Source organism: Carassius auratus, linkage group LG49B (genome assembly GCF_003368295.1).
Source record: "Carassius auratus strain Wakin linkage group LG49B, ASM336829v1, whole genome shotgun sequence".
Classification (NCBI taxonomy): domain Eukaryota; kingdom Metazoa; phylum Chordata; class Actinopteri; order Cypriniformes; family Cyprinidae; genus Carassius; species Carassius auratus.
This window is the reverse complement of record NC_039301.1, coordinates 1,269,783-1,285,549: the sequence shown is the minus strand read 5'-3', so window position 1 is coordinate 1,285,549 and position 15,767 is coordinate 1,269,783. Positions and strand designations below refer to the sequence as shown.

At 40.6% G+C, this 15,767-nt stretch overlaps 2 protein-coding genes across 3 annotated transcripts; one reads left to right on the top strand and one right to left on the bottom strand.

Annotated features, from left to right (window-relative positions):
* Window positions 1-147: 147 nt before the first annotated feature.
* rmdn1 (regulator of microtubule dynamics 1) lies at window positions 148-3,365 on the bottom strand. The gene is made up of 10 exons (XM_026241643.1): window positions 3,157-3,365; window positions 2,189-2,285; window positions 2,019-2,106; window positions 1,617-1,776; window positions 1,451-1,540; window positions 1,320-1,375; window positions 1,138-1,225; window positions 1,023-1,053; window positions 814-947; window positions 148-735 (listed from the first exon to the last, which is right to left on the bottom strand). The coding sequence occupies exons 1-10, from the start codon at window positions 3,259-3,261 to the stop codon at window positions 691-693; spliced, it is 894 nt and encodes a 297-aa protein (XP_026097428.1). The 5' UTR covers window positions 3,262-3,365; the 3' UTR covers window positions 148-690.
* A 2,029-nt stretch (window positions 3,366-5,394) lies between these two features.
* On the top strand, window positions 5,395-10,121 carry serpinb1l3 (serpin peptidase inhibitor, clade B (ovalbumin), member 1, like 3). 2 transcript variants are annotated; one of them, XM_026241639.1, is made up of 7 exons: window positions 5,395-5,545; window positions 6,550-6,726; window positions 7,878-8,018; window positions 8,218-8,335; window positions 8,463-8,605; window positions 9,166-9,333; window positions 9,409-10,121. In XM_026241639.1, the coding sequence occupies exons 2-7, from the start codon at window positions 6,559-6,561 to the stop codon at window positions 9,811-9,813; spliced, it is 1,143 nt and encodes a 380-aa protein (XP_026097424.1). In that variant the 5' UTR covers window positions 5,395-5,545; window positions 6,550-6,558; the 3' UTR covers window positions 9,814-10,121. The 2 variants fall into 2 exon arrangements, with proteins under 2 accessions (XP_026097424.1, XP_026097425.1); XM_026241640.1 differs by lacking the exon at window positions 5,395-5,545 and adding an exon at window positions 6,207-6,364.
* Window positions 10,122-15,767: the final 5,646 nt, after the last annotated feature.

Genomic DNA, 15,767 nt, shown 5'->3' with positions numbered 1-15,767 from the left:
TCCAAGCGCTGATGAAGTTTTTGTAGATTCTATTTTTAATTATTATTATTCAATTGCATCTTGGCACAGAACTGATTTTATTCTAACTAGTTTGGCTTAATATAATCTGCACAAAAAGCTCAAAATAGACAAAAAGTTTAATCATTTAATTTTAATTGCTCCCAAAACATTTGAGATCTGATTCATGTAAATAAAGAACAAACACCATGTTTCAGTTTCACACTAATGCCATCGGTTTCAGTGTTTTCTTTGCTTCAATTGCTTTTGTTTTCTGTCGTTCTTAAGAAGTAGTTTCTAGTTGAATGATTCTGTGAGAAAATGGAAGTTGGAGTATTCAGAGTTTGCAGGTGCACACGAGTGTTGAAACTCCTCATGACAGTAACACACTGAATGTTCACCGATGATCTCTGATCTGCAGTCAGTCCAAGGTCTGTTTGCTGGTGGGCGTCGTATCTGTCTGAAGCTAGCAAACATTCAAGTGTGCTACAAATACACCAGTACTAGTCCGTTACCGTCAGCATTAGGGTCAGATTTTGTCCCTTTATTCTGCTTCTGTTAATGGCAGACATTAAAAGAGTCTAAAATAGCGAATGATAAATTGGCACCAATCAGTGGCAAGTCATTACAAAAATCATCGAAGTCATCTCTGGGTAAGTGTTCGATCACATCGGGTTAGTTTCAGACTGATCGTCATCTGTTGAGTTTCTTCAGCAGCTCCAGCGCTTCCTTATGAACCTGCATCGGGTCAGACGAGAAGATTACACCTCTGCAGATTATATAACAGCTGAATCTGATCAAACTGTGTTTGTGAACCTGTTTGTCTTCTTCTGTGACTGCAGGGTAGTCTCGAGCTTTAGTGAGCCACAGCGCCGCACGCTCCTCGTCTCTCAGCATCATGAACGTCTTTCCCAGCATCAGCAGATTCTTACTGTAGAAATTTGGGTCAACTAAATCCAGACATTTAAATGTTAAAGTCGTGTAAAATAAAGAAACAAGATAAAGGTGCTTGTGTTCATACAGACCTTCTTCAGCTTTCAGGAAAAATGCCAAAGCCTGAGGAAGACAACACATTTATTACTCCCACAGCTTCGATGTTAATTCAAGCGTCTACACAATAGAATTATTCCTTTCAGAGACCTCTTCATAAGTGGCTGTTGGAGGCGATGCAAAAATAACAGCTGCAACTTTCCGCTGGTACCACGCTAATTCAGCGAACGCGAAACACCTGCGAGACACAGACAGAGAGTCGAAGGAACAAATCATGATGTTACTGAAAGTTTCCAGTGTGGCTATATATTTATATCAGAATACAAACTCACCAGTAACCCAGGATATGGATGGATGTTGCATCCTTTGGATTGAGTTCAATCGCTCGCTGTAGAGACGAGTGTTAAAGTGTTTCATTCATTCAGTGCTGAATGTTACTTAATTCACCCAATTAACATCTTACCTCTAAGTGGTTTCTAATGATGTAGGAATTTCCTAATTTCACTTTGATCCCTTCATAATCACCAACGTCACTGAGGCAGATAGCGAACCACTGCAGACGACGGGGTGATAAAACATCAAATATTTGCTCAAACACTGCAAAACATTTAACAGAAATGATCATCTACTTTGTGTGCTGCAAAGGAAGCCTCATTTTTCTCCAGAGCTCTCTTGGCGTAGTCGAGGGCCTCGTATGTGAGCCGCTTCTTCTCGTCCGAGCTGATGCTGGACAGTGACGTCAGATCACGGGACGCTCGCGCCAAACGCCACAGAAACTCTGCATCATCACTGCAAACAAGTGTTAGATCATCACTGTTCATCCTCTGGAACATCTGAAACAGATCCATGCATGAACTAACACTTCTGATGTTTGTGTTCTAGCTGAGAATAACCAGAATCCTCTCATCGTGAACCTGCGGCTGAAGACGGTAAGGTTTCATTGAAAACTGATGATCCCGTCACCTTTACCCACAGCTTCAGGTTTTTTCTGTCTTTACACCAGATAATTAGGTTTCTCGGGTTAGTTTTACCTGTCTTTGTGGTGCACCAGGAGCTGGTGCAGTTTCTGAGTCTCTCCGCAGCTGTACAGATAATCTGCTTGTTCTAAAACTTCTTGAGCTGGACAGAAGATGCAGTTAATTCAAGCAGCAGCGCTAAGACTTCATCGAGAGCTCAGTGCAGGAAAAACAAGCAACACTACCTGAGTCCAGCGCTCGAACCGGAGAGAAACGAGCCACTCTCTCATAGATCAGGAAGGACAGTGGAGTCACAGCCACGAGAAACGAAGCTGTTCTGTTCTGACACACACACAACACACAACACTGCTCACAAACACAAGAACTCTGTTCATAACCATCAGAAACAACAGCAGAGTGACCTTCACCTGTCTCTCACTCATAACCTCTCTCTCTCTCTCTCATACACACTCTCTCTCTCCCTCTCTCATACACACACACACTCTCTCCCTCTCTCATACACACACACACACTCTCTCCCTCTCTCATACACACACACACACACACACACACACACTCTCTCCCTCTCTCATACACACACACACACACACACACTCTCTCTCTCCCTCTCTCATACACACACACACACACACACACACTCTCTCCCTCTCTCATACACACACACACACACACACACACACACTCTCTCTCTCTCCCTCTCTCATACACACACACACACACACTCTTCCTCTCTCATACACACACACACTCTCTCTCTCTCTCTCTCTCTCTCTCCCTCTCTCATACACACACACTCTCTCTCTCCCTCTCTCATACACACACACTCTCTCTCTCTCTCTCTCTCTCTCTCTCTCTCATACACACACACACACTCTATCTCTCTCTCTTCTCTCTCTCTCTCACACACACACACACACTCTCTCTCTCTTTCTCTCTCTCTCTCTCACACACACACACACACACACACACACACTCTCTTTCTCTCTCTCTCTCTCTCTCTCTCTCTCACACACACACACACACTCTCTCTCCCTCTCTCATACACACACACTCTCTCTCGCTCGCTCGCTCGCTCGCTCGCTCTTAACACACATACACACACACACACACACACACATATACATATATATATACACACGCGCGCGCTTTATATATTGTGCATATGATAATCTAATTCTGACGTGGATCTTACTGAAGTTCTGATTCGATCGGTCCAACTGCATTCGTTCATCCTCCTGATCTTCATATTTCTGCTCACAAACCGCCTGAAGGCTGCAAATAAACTCACGGAGGCCATCGGATCGGTCAGAGCACCGGACTGTGTTCCGTGTTGCGTGTTTGAGCTGAATGTTAGTTATACTTCCGGTTCTGTCTATGGACTGTAGAACCATACGTCACATTCCGGAAGTGGATTGAGCAAAAGTTATCGACACCAGACACAGCACTAGGGGCGTTTCAAAGCTCTAAGCTGTTAATATTAGGATAGTATTTAATTAAATTTTTAATTGAAAAGATATATGTGACCCTGGAGCTCAAAATCATTAATAAGGGTCAGTTTTTCTAAATTGAGATTTATACATAATCTGAAAACCTTTTTACATTAATGTCTGGTTTGTTAGGAGAAAGTTATTTGTCTGAGATACAACTATTTGAAAATCTGAAAATTTACTAAATATTTTCATGGAACATGATCTTTACTTAATATCCTAATGATTTTTGACATGAAAGAAAAAAATATATAATTTTGTCCCATACAATGTATTGTTGTCTTTTTCTACAAATATACCTGTGCTACTGATGACCGCTTCTGTGCTGCACACACACAGATTACATTTACATTTATTCATTTAGCAGACGCTTTTATCCAAAGCGACTTACAGATGAAGACAGTGGAAGCAATCAAAAACAACAAAAAGAGCAATGATATATAAGTGCTATAACAAGTCTCAGTTAGCTTAACACAGTACACGTAGCATGGGATTTTAACTAATAATAAATAAAAGGAAAACAGATAGAATTAAAAAATAAAAGAATAGAGCAAGCTAGTTAGAGGTCTTTACACATACACACACACACATACATATACAATTGCATAATAAATGAAAAGAAAATAGAATACAAAAAGATTAGAAAGGTAGATTTTTTAAAGAATAGAATTATAATAGTGAGTGTTAAAGTTAGAGGGTCAAATAAAGATGGAAGAGGAGGGTTTTAAGCCGATTCTTGAAGATATACACATATATATATATATACAGATATATATATATATAATGGGTAGTTTACAAATAAACGTGTCTTCGTGTGACAGCATGTATCCTATTGTTAACAGTATTTTTACTGTAAAATTTTTTAGTTTATTAACATTTTTGTTATGTGTCTTCAATTATAAACTCTGTATAAATTGAGTACAAAGCTAAAACAAAAAATAAAACAAATCTTGAGCAATAGAATATTTTAATTTAAAGTATATTTTTTTACTAAATAATTTGTTTATGTATATAGTCTTTATGAATTTTTTTCTTAGTTCATAATACCATGTACTACACACTACACATCATAAACTGGGCTTTTATATTACAAATATTACAAAATAAAAAAAAAGGCTATAGCACAGAAGGCACATTTAACAATAATGACCACGACTTACCCTAGTTAAACCTGACTAAATGAGGTTAATACTTGGTTTCTTTTCTAAAGAGGAGCTGAGGACTGATGCTGTATGAAAACAAGAGATGTTTCTCCTCTCATTTTCAATGATTTTATATAAATGCCGTCCTTTATTCTCACCATCCCATTTAATTTGCCATATATCTTTTAAAGCTTTTTAGTTTAGCCCTTTTATTTCTAATTTACTCATTGTAACTTTCAATTCTATGTCTGGATGTTTTAATACTGATGCATGTGTAGTATATGTGTGTGTGTGTGTGTATGTTCATGAATATGTGTGTGTTTGTGTTTATGAGGGTCTGTCTGTGTTCATGAGTGTGTGTGTGTGTGTGTGTGTGAGTGTGTTCATGAGGGTGTGTGTGTGTGTGTGTGTGTGTGAGTTCATGTGTGTGTGTGTTCGTGTGTTCATGAGGGTGTCAGTGAGTGTGTTCATGAGGGTGTTTGTGTTTATGAGGGTCTGTGTGTGTTCATGAGGGTGTGTGTGTGTGTGAGTTTGTGTGTTTATGAGGGTGTGTGTTCATGAGTGTGTGTGTGTGTGTGTGTGTGTGTGTGTGTGTGTTTTTCACGAGTATGTGTGTGTTTGTGTTTATGAGGGTCTGTGTGTGTTCATGAGTGTGTGTGTGTGTGTGTGTGTTCATGAGGGTGTGTGTTCGTGTGTGTGTGTGTGTGTGTGTTCACAAGGGTGTGTGTTCATAAGTGTGTGTGTGTGTGTGTGTTTTCCATGAGTATGTGTGTGTTTATGAGGGTCTGTTTGTGTTCATGAGTGTGTGTGTGTGTGTGTGTGTGTGTGTTCATGAGGGTGTGTGTTCGTGTGTGTGTTCCTGAGGGTGTGTCTGCTGCTCATATAAACTCGCTCTCTCCGGGGATTCATTCTCTGCGGAAGTTCCTCCAACTGAAGACTCGTTTTACAACATGTGAGTATCTCTAATGAATCGGAACACCGAGAACATTAAGTAATGCATTTTGATAGTTATTAATGAATACGTGAAAGGCAACAACACGCTGAAACACTAAGATGATTCATGTAACCGTTAATGACGCGTTTCGATGCTTTTTGTTTTTGTCAACGATATATGTAAACATCTGAAGACACAATTTCAGCAAAAGTGCGATGTTTTTTGTCATATTTTGATGCGTCAAGACATTCTACGCGTAGTTCGGTCAACGTTGGCCAATCACAGTCGTTTGAGATGTTCGTTTGTCCAATGGGCTGAGAGCAGTGTTGCCAAGTCCGGGGTTTTCCCGCGGAATCAGATACTTTGACGCTGTTGTCTCGGGTTGTTTTCATGTCCGCGAGTTGAAGCGACACCTAAACATTACATTTAGCTCTTAAAATACGACCTCCCTCCCAAGGCGAACCCCGCCAAAAACATTGTATTTCCTCCTTTGAACGGAATCATTATCGGGGGATCCACCTCGAAACGCGACTGGGCTAGGTTTGGGTAGTAATTGCGCAGGTTTTGTTTTGAAAACCTGGCAACCCTGGCCGAGAGAGCGATGACTGCAGACAACGAGGAAGTTGACATGAAATGTAACTTAACTGATAACTAAAATATAGCTTGTCATAGCTTAATATCCAGCGATATCGTCGACTTAATTGCACAGATACTACTTAAACTGAACTGAGCTGGATAAAGACATCACGGAATTCAATGAAGAACTGCATTTAACTGAAAATTGAGTGTTTACTACTGTCCTTCTGCATCATTGACACACTTTTCATATTAAATACTGTAAGTGCTTTGACACAATTTGTATGGTTAATAGCGCTATATAAATAAAGATGACTTGACTATGGATTTGAAATGGAGATTGTATGTGTATTCAAAGTGTTCCTCTTTATAGTGATTATCCATTCTCATGAAGCAGTCCATATAATGGTGTGTAAACACTGAGTTCTGTCTGTGTTTGTGTTCAGTGTGTCAGAATGGAGCATCTGTCTGCGGCACACACACGCTTCTCTCTCAGTCTCTTCCAGAAGATCTCTGAGGGACAGGCTTCAGCCAATGTCTTCTACTCTCCTCTCAGCATCTCTGCTGCTCTCTCTATGCTGTCTCTCGGAGCCGGAGGAAACACTGCGTCTCAGATGTCCCGGGTCAGTCTCAAACTCATCCGATTACAGCACATCTTGATTTGGGATTATATAGTCATAAAGTTCCCCTGTGAGTCCAATCTTTATCTTAATGGTAAACTTCAAATACAGTAATGAGTACTTCCCAACAGCATAAAAAGAGCAAAGACACTAAAATGTTTTAATGTGATGTATTAAGATTGCATAAATCACTTCACAATGGATGACGTGATTGATCTGCTGTTTTCTTATGGTCTCTCGTGATGAAGTGTTTACGACTGTAAGAGAGTGTTTCTGACTCCGTCACAGAGCGGATGTGTTCTGGGCTCGGCTGGTCCACCTTTGGAAAGATCAGCGTGTTGTTACCACAGTAAAGCAGTAAACTGTTGTGAAATGGTCTGTTGTTATCAGCCCAGGGTTTGTAAATCAGTCATGAAGCTGATACCAGTTTAGGTTAATTCATAAATAAATTTGATTTTGACAGAATGATAATCAAAACAATAATTTGTAAGATTAAATCTTTAACTAATTTTTATTACATAAAAAATTAAATACATTTTACATTAAATAATGTTGATCACATCTTCAGTGAAAACGATGAGTTGCTGCTGATATAATGCGCTGTATTTGACAGATTATAGTGACATTGTTTAATATGGCAGCTTGTTCTGCTGTTTCATAATGTAATCTGAAACCTTTCAAACTGGAGTATTGTAGTGGTTTTACAGATCAGACAGCTAACCCTTTTATGCAATGAATGTTGATGAATGTCATAATAATGCTCTGAGGGTCAAAGGGCATCGCCGTAGCAATAGCACAGTGCTCATGCGTCAGCAGGGCTGCACACAGAAGTGGTTTGAGTTCTCTTTTGGTGGCGGGTGACTAGTAAAGACTGAATGCAGAAGGTGTGTCATCTTTGTAGTCATATTTGCTGTCTTTGCTGTTCTCCTGTACAGAATAACATAATTGATAACATGTACTTCTCATGAACCACATCAAGGCAAGGTTGAATGCAACTCTTCTTAATTTAAAACTTTTGCCTATAACTGATTTTAACTTCTTGTCATTTTACATGGGAGATGAAGAGGGCTTAGCTTTGGGTTCAGATGTTTGCTCAATATCAGCCACATCTAACTTCAGCATGAAGGAAACTTTCATTGACTGTCTGTCTCCAGACTCTGCATTTTCCTGAAGCAGAGGGTGAAATCCACGCTGGCTTCAGCAAACTCCTGAGTGAGATCAACAGAGCCGGAGCTCCGTACGCACTGAGTCTGGCCAGTCGCCTCTATGGAGATCAGTCCTACACGTTCATCGAGGTGAGCACTGTTTATTCACACACAGAGAGGACAGATGCGACTCCTGTAAATGTAGTGTTTGAATGTCTGATGAATGTCTCCTTTATCAAATGTTAACACTACATGAATAATGAACAGAAAAATAAATAAAATCTGCTTTATTTCTTTGATTTTCTCGATGTGTGCAATATGTCAGTATTCCTTCTCTCGATTGTTACAGAAATTTCTAAGTGACACAAAAACCCTGTACGAGGCTGAACTGGAGACTGTGGACTTCAGCAGTAATGCAGACGCAGCTCGTGTCAACATCAACACCTGGGTGGAGAAACAGACACAAGGTGCAAAAACTGTTTTATCCTCTTTTAGGAAGATAAAGCAAAAAAAACTTTACTGTTGATGATTGATTACATACTGTACCACTAATAATAAACATAAAATTCCTGCCGTGTGGGTTTGTAATCCCAGAGAAGATCAAGGATCTGCTGGCCGAGGGTGACGTGGACTCGCTGACCAGACTGGTGCTGGTGAACGCCATCTACTTCAAGGGGAGCTGGGAGAGGAAGTTCAGAGAGGAACACACCCAAGAGAAGCAGTTCAAGATCAACAAGGTCAGAGTTCACAAGGGCTTTTACTCTTAGTGTGCACTGCATTCTCTCATTTCAGCTTATGTGGTATATCTAATTAACTGTTTTTCTGCATAAACTTTGTGTTTGAGATGTAAAGGAACTTGCCTTGTGAAACATTTGACTTGCTAATGGCTGAAATCGAACTTAGAAATAATGGAAATAAGTTGTCAGCAGTCCTCAAATACATAAATAAAATTCAATAAATATATAAAAAAAGATCAGAATAATTAACTGACTGTGTGTGCATAAGTTCAGTAGTATTGAATTAGGTCAAGCATTTCCAGACTTCATAGATAAGTGTTTAAAAGGGGCAAAATCTGTTCCTGTTTTAGCTCTAGTCATGAATCTAATTTCTGATGACCAGAGTCTGAAGATACGTTGGTTTTGATTGCACTCTTTTATAATGTGGATGCAGCCAGAGATTATTTATTTTTCCTTAATGGAATGTTTAATATTCCTGATGTTTCCTTGATGGTTTGTGCAGCAGTGTCATGTGACGTGAGTGAGCATGACTGTAATGCGTTTCCACTGATTGTTAACAGAAAGAATCAAAGCCTGTGCAGATGATGTTCCAGAAGGCCAAGTTTCCTCTGGCCTTCATTCCTGATGTGAACTGTCAGATTCTGGAGCTTCCGTATGCTGGGAAAGACCTCAGTATGCTGATCATGCTTCCCAACACCATGGAGGACGACACCACCGGCCTGCAGAAGGTGAGACACCTGCAGTTAGTTTTTATTACGATGAGTCTTCTGCTTAAGTGACATTAACACATCTCTCTTGTCCAGCTGGAGAGCGCGCTGACCTACGAGAACTTTGTGGAGTGGACCCGACCTGACATGATGGATCTGATTGAAGTGGAAGTGTCTCTGCCAAGATTCAGAATGGAGGAAACCTATGACATGAAGGCTCTCCTGGTCAGCCTGGGAATGGTGGATGCGTTTGACTCTCAGAGAGCTGATTTCTCCGGCCTGTCCCCGAAAAATGATCTGGTGCTGTCTAAGGTGGTGCATAAGTCCTTTGTTGAAGTGAACGAGGAGGGGACGGAGGCCGCTGCAGCCACCGGTGCCGTCATGATGATGCGCTGCCTGATGCGTCCTGAGCGCTTTCACGCTGATCACCCGTTCCTCTTCTTCATACGCCACAATCCCTCCAAGAGCGTTCTGTTCTATGGACGCGTCTGCTCTCCTTGAGGTCCCGGCACTCCACCACATGGCACACACACATGTTTCTGATGGGTTTGATCCATTTAGAAATCATAATACCAGTAGATGAGGATCAAGGTTCAGATCTGTGCACTTTCAAAGGTTTCAGTTGAAAGTCCAGTTTGAACTTTGCTTTACTGCCTTTATTCCCGAGTGCCTGTGTTGTTTCTTCTGTTGAATCATCTGGAGTCAAATCCAGAGCATTTATGTATTTACTGTACAGGTGCATGCAGCATCATGAATAAACAACTAATAATAATAATTCAAAAATAAAATAAAACCTGCGTTCAGCTCGAGCCTTTATTTCATTGTAAAAGGTGCTGTGGGTTTGCATAAGTTTTTTTTTTTTTTTTTTTTACCTCCATATCAGTAAAAAATAATCCGATTCAGGGGCTCGGTGTCAAGAGAGTCATGAAACAAACACAAGAAATAACTAGGCAAGGCAAGTTTATTCATATAGCACATTTCGTACACAATGGTACTGCAAAGTGCTTTACATAAAGTAAAATAATAACAAGAATAAAACGAGCAATTTTTTTAAAAGTTTTTTTTTTTCAAATGAATTTAAAACAGAAAATGATTTTACATAAACAGTGAAAATATAGTGCAATCAATTCGTACATTGCACAGTGCTCATTCAATAAATGCACAGCTACACCGATGAGTTTTAAGTCTAGATTTAAACGTGACTAGTGTTTTAGCACATCTGATCTCTTCTGGAAGCTGATTCCAGCTGTGGGCGGCATAGTAACTAAAGGCGGACTCCCCTTGTTTTGTGTGAACCCTTGGTATTTCTAACTGACTCGATCCTAAAGATCTGAGTGCTCTGTAAGGCTTATATTCAGTGAACATATCTGCAATATATTTCAGTCCTAGGTCATTTAGTGACTTATATACGAGTAAAAGTACTTTTAAATCAATCCTAAATGTAACTGGAAGCCAGTGTAAGGACCTGAGGACTGGTGTGATATGCTCAGATTTTCTGGTTCTAGTCAGAATCCTGGCAGCAGTGTTCTGGATGAGCTGCAGCTGTCTAATGGTCTTTTTGGGAAGGCCGGTGAGGAGCCCATTACAATAGTCCACCCTGCTGGTGATAAAGGCATGAACAAGTTTCTCCAAGTCTTAGCTGGAAAAAAAAAACATCTCATTCTTGCAATGTTTTTTAAATGATAGTATGCTGATTTAGTTACTGCTTTGACATGACTACTGAAACTAAAGTCTGTCTCCAGAATCACACCAAGATTCCTGAATTGATGTTCAGTTGTTTGACCCCTAGAGTCAAGGTATGCATTCACCTTGAACACTTCATCTTTGTTTCCAAATGCAATGACTTCAGTTTTATCCTTGTTTAACTGAAGAAAGTTCTGGCACATCCAACTATTAATTTAATCAATGCATTGGCAGAGGGAGTCAACGGGGCTGTAGACATTTGGAGATAAGGCTAGGTAAATCTGGGTATCATCAGCTTAGCTGTGATAGGCAAATTAGTGGGAGCATATACAGGCTAAACAAGAGCGGTGCAAGAATTGACCCTTGTGGGACTCCGCATGTCATGGATGTCCACCTAGACTTATGCTGTCCTAGCCTCTCCCTTCTAAGTATGACCTGAACTATTTGAGTACCATCCCAGAAAGCCCGACCCAGTTTTCCAGTCTCTCTAATAGAATGTTATGATTGACAGTGTCAAACGCAACACTGAGATCTAGCAATATCAGCACCAATATTTTGCCAGAGTCACAATTTAAGCTAAACAAATTGTTTTATATTCACAAAATTAATTGAAGTATTTATGTATTTAGAAGACCTGTTGATGACTTATTCAAGAGAGATAATGTGAGTGAAGGATTATTCCGTTGGATTAAGAGTTCTGTGCTCTCACAGGAACTTCCATTATAATCACTGAAGTGGTCTACACTGCAATAGGAATCTCTTACTTCCATGTTATGATTTTGAGAGAATCCATGAGTGCTGAATTAAGTCTGTGAACATGTAAACCAAACAAAAGCTGTTTTTTACAGAGCTGATTCAAAATAGACTTAACACCTCTTGGCCACTGCATTCAGAAGTTCAACATAAATGTGTGTGATTGGTCGGAACTAGATTTCACAGACAGGGAGTATGATTTCGACAATGAGTAGGTCCTGAGACGTGTTGTCTAACCCCAACAGAGTTCAGAATGTCTATAAATGCTGATCCCAATGCATCTTTTTCAGTATCAACATGGATATTAAAATCACCAACTATTAAAACTTAATCTGCTGCCAGTACTAACTCAGATTTAAAATCAGCAAACTCTTTAATAAAGTCTGTATGGTGCATCGGTGGCCTGTATACAGTATACAGTACAAACATAACAGGGGATTTATCATTAAAATTTGTTTCTCTGCATAATGTTATATGAAGCACCATTACTTCAAACGAGTTATACTTGAAGCCTGCCCTCTGAGAAATCTTGAAATCATTGTTATAAATTGAAGCAACACCTACCCCTTTGCCTTTTGGATGTGGTTCATGATTATAACAGTAATCTTGGGGGGTGGACTCATTTAAAATAATGTAATCATCAGGTTTTAGCCAGGTTTCTATCAAACAGAGCACATCTAGATTATGATTAGTGATCATATTATTTACAAAAAGTGCTTTCATAGAAAGGGACCTGATATTCAATAAGCCAAGCTTTATCATTTGTTTATTCGTATTGCATCTGTTTTTTATTTGTTGAATCTCAATTAAATTGTTACTCTTAAATTGGTTTGTATGTTTTTTGTATTTATTTTTTGTACATTTTTTTTTAGTTTGGGGAACAGACACAGTCTCTATAGTATGATATCTAGGTGAAAGAGTCTCTATGTGCTTAGAATTAACTGTCTTCTGTGACGTAAGGTGGCTAGCAGATGGTCGGTTTAGCCAGTCTGTCTGCATCCTGACCTGGGCCACAGTTAGTCAAGTACAAACTTTAAGAGTATGTGCCATATTTCTAGAGAGAAGAGCGGTGCCACCCCCGGAGGGATGAAGACCAGCTCTTTACAACAGGTAAGGTCTGCCCCAAAAGCTTGTCCAATTCTCTATGAAACCTATGTAGTGCACTTGACTATCTAAAAAACACATTTATTGTTTAAATTTCATGATAAAAGTAACAGAATTTAAAAGTTGGGACTATGTTTCATAGTAAAAGAAACAAATATATCGGCTCATCACTAGACTAATCCAAAGATATCCCTCAACGGCTAGAGAACAAGACAGAGTATATAAAACCATAACATATGTTAACTCCTATCAAGTACACAAACATGACAATCGCATTTATAGTGGAGAGAGAGCACATGCACAGGGTTGCCAGATTGACAAATATATGTAAATACACTTAAAAGATATTTACGTATTTCTCAAGATGGAAGCCCTGTTCGGGGATTACATTTGTTTATATCAAGCAACCCTATTGTGTTCTTCTGTAGCTAGATTAAACATTGAGGTAACCTATATATTATGCTTGATTAATTATTTTTTAGAAACCTTGTACTATTCTATTCAATGTTTAATTGTGTTCTTGTATTTAAACTAGGAGCGGTAAAGTAACCCCCAATTTTGATAAAGGGCCAACTGTCTCTAGTGCACCTCTCTGTCTAGAGCCTAACCCTAATCACACTAACCCTAATCACCTTAACCCTAACCCTATAACCCTAACCCTAACAACCCTTCACTTACCCTAACCCTAATATAACCCTACCCCATACCCCTAACAAAACCCTCATAACCCTAACCCTAACCCCTGAACGGAGGGAGGTGGAGTGCCCTATCCAGGGAGTACAGGAACTGGGGAATTCGGTGGTGGTTAAGAGTGAGAGGGACTCTGAGGTTAACTGGGATGAATTGCAGGAGGGGATTGGGATGATTTGCAGGAGGGGATTAAGTGGATCTGGTCCCCGGAACTGGGCTAGTGAAACCGGGGGCTTCAGAGGAGTTGGACAAGGAGGGCCCAGGTGCAGACTCTCTGGAGGAAAAAGCCCCCCTGTGGGTTCTTCAAATGACCTGGAGGGTCCTAGGTCCGAGGAACAGTCCTAACCCTCATAAAATGCATGGCAGGAAATGGCCCTGAACCAACCCCCACTCTTAACCCTAACCCTCATAGAATGAAAGACTGTAATTAGCCCTGAACCAATACAAACTCTAATCCTAACCCTCAAAGGATGAAAGGCAGGAAATAGCCTTGAATAATTTATACCTCTTATCCTAACTCTAATAGAATGTAAAGCAGGAAATAGCCATGAACCGATCCACAATGAAACCCTAACCCTATCCCTAATCCTAACCCTCATAAAATATAAGGGCAGGGAATAGCCCTCATTTAATTATGAAGACCAAGTTACGTAGAGCTTGATGGCACAGTGGTAGAGTGATGGTCTTTGGACAAAGAGACTCGAGTTTGGGCTCCGATCATGGCAGGTTTGTTTTATATTGGGCAGTAAAGGCCGGTCGGTTGTGTATTGGGCAACAATTTATGGGGTTATCAGTTCAAAAGGCTCAGTGGTACAATTCTGTGGCTCCAAAATTCTTGCAGTTCCAGGCTTTCTCAAACTGGGGACTGGAAATAAAAGGAGTTGTTAACTTTCGAATAAACTGAAATGGTGTCAGGTTTGAGGTGGGAGGAGAAGAACCGGAAGGAAGGGGAAAGGGTGTGTGTGTGAGTGTGTGTGTGTTCTGCAAGGTATTGGGATGGGGATGAGGGCATTAATGACAAACAGTAAACATTATATAACGGTTTTTGGAGGTCACCATGGATGAGGTGACTAGGACAAGGTTTGGGGTGCATGAAAGATACAAGGGATCTCCATGGCAAAAGTTCCTGCATCTGACGGTTGTCCTGGTAAGGATGATGTCTGTTCAGTTCTAAAAATGTATGAACTTTGAAGAGAGGTTGACTGGTAGAAGCTTGGTGTGCAGAAATGTGCATCCGCCAGTCTCATGCTCTCAGCCAAAGTGGACTGAGTGGGAGGTTTAAGTTTTTTTTTCCAGGTGACCTGGATACCTTGCGGTGTTAACGAAGGGTCACTTGTACGGTGAGTATCCAGCCTCCCTGGGTCCACTTGGACAGCACGCAGGGTAGGTGGCCTGGGGCTAACAGGCCTTAATTGGAGCCCAGTCTTCTTTGGGGATTAGCACATTTTGTCAATTATATATGTTGCATCAGGTACAAGGAGGGGGGGATATAGAGAGGGATAGGGCTAGTGGAAGATTCCAGTTCAGGATTTTTTGCCTTGGTTTGTAAAAAGTATACTCTGACAGCTGGGGGAGGTTGTAGTAAAAAGGGGGGAATTGAGAGTTATTGGGATCTCAACAGTAACATTGTGGATCCAGCGGAGGTTGAATTAGCAATTCACTATGAAAAACATGCTGAGGTCTGATCACCCAGCGTGGGTCGCCCCGGAGGAGGGTGTATAGCGTTTAAGGGACCGAAACACCTGATGATCCTGGGGGTAGGTTAGGTTAGAAAGAGGTTAGGTTAGAGGAATGAAAAATCCAAGATCTAGGGCATTGAAGCCCCAGAAATGGTTGGGCACAGTCCTACTTTCTACCGACCACTAATGGTCACCCCGGGACAAGAAAAAAAACAATCCAGAAGGCCTACGCAGCCCCGAAGAAGTCCAAAACCAAATAAAAATGTTTTTGAGTCAGTGCAAAAACAATCCAAAATAGGGCTAGAATGCTTGTGGTTATTTCCACTAGGATTGCACAACAAAATGGGTGTTAAGGATAGGAAAAAGGAGAGTTTTCCCAGGATAGGACCCTGAGGGTCCCATTCTGGGTTGTTAGGGTTAGAGTTAGGGTTAGGATAAGGGTTAGGGTTAGGTTAGAGTTAGGGTTAGAGTTAGAGGAATGAAACGTCCAAGGTCCAGACCTGAGGTCTGAGCCTGGTTGTGCACGGTCCATCCGTCCACTGACCA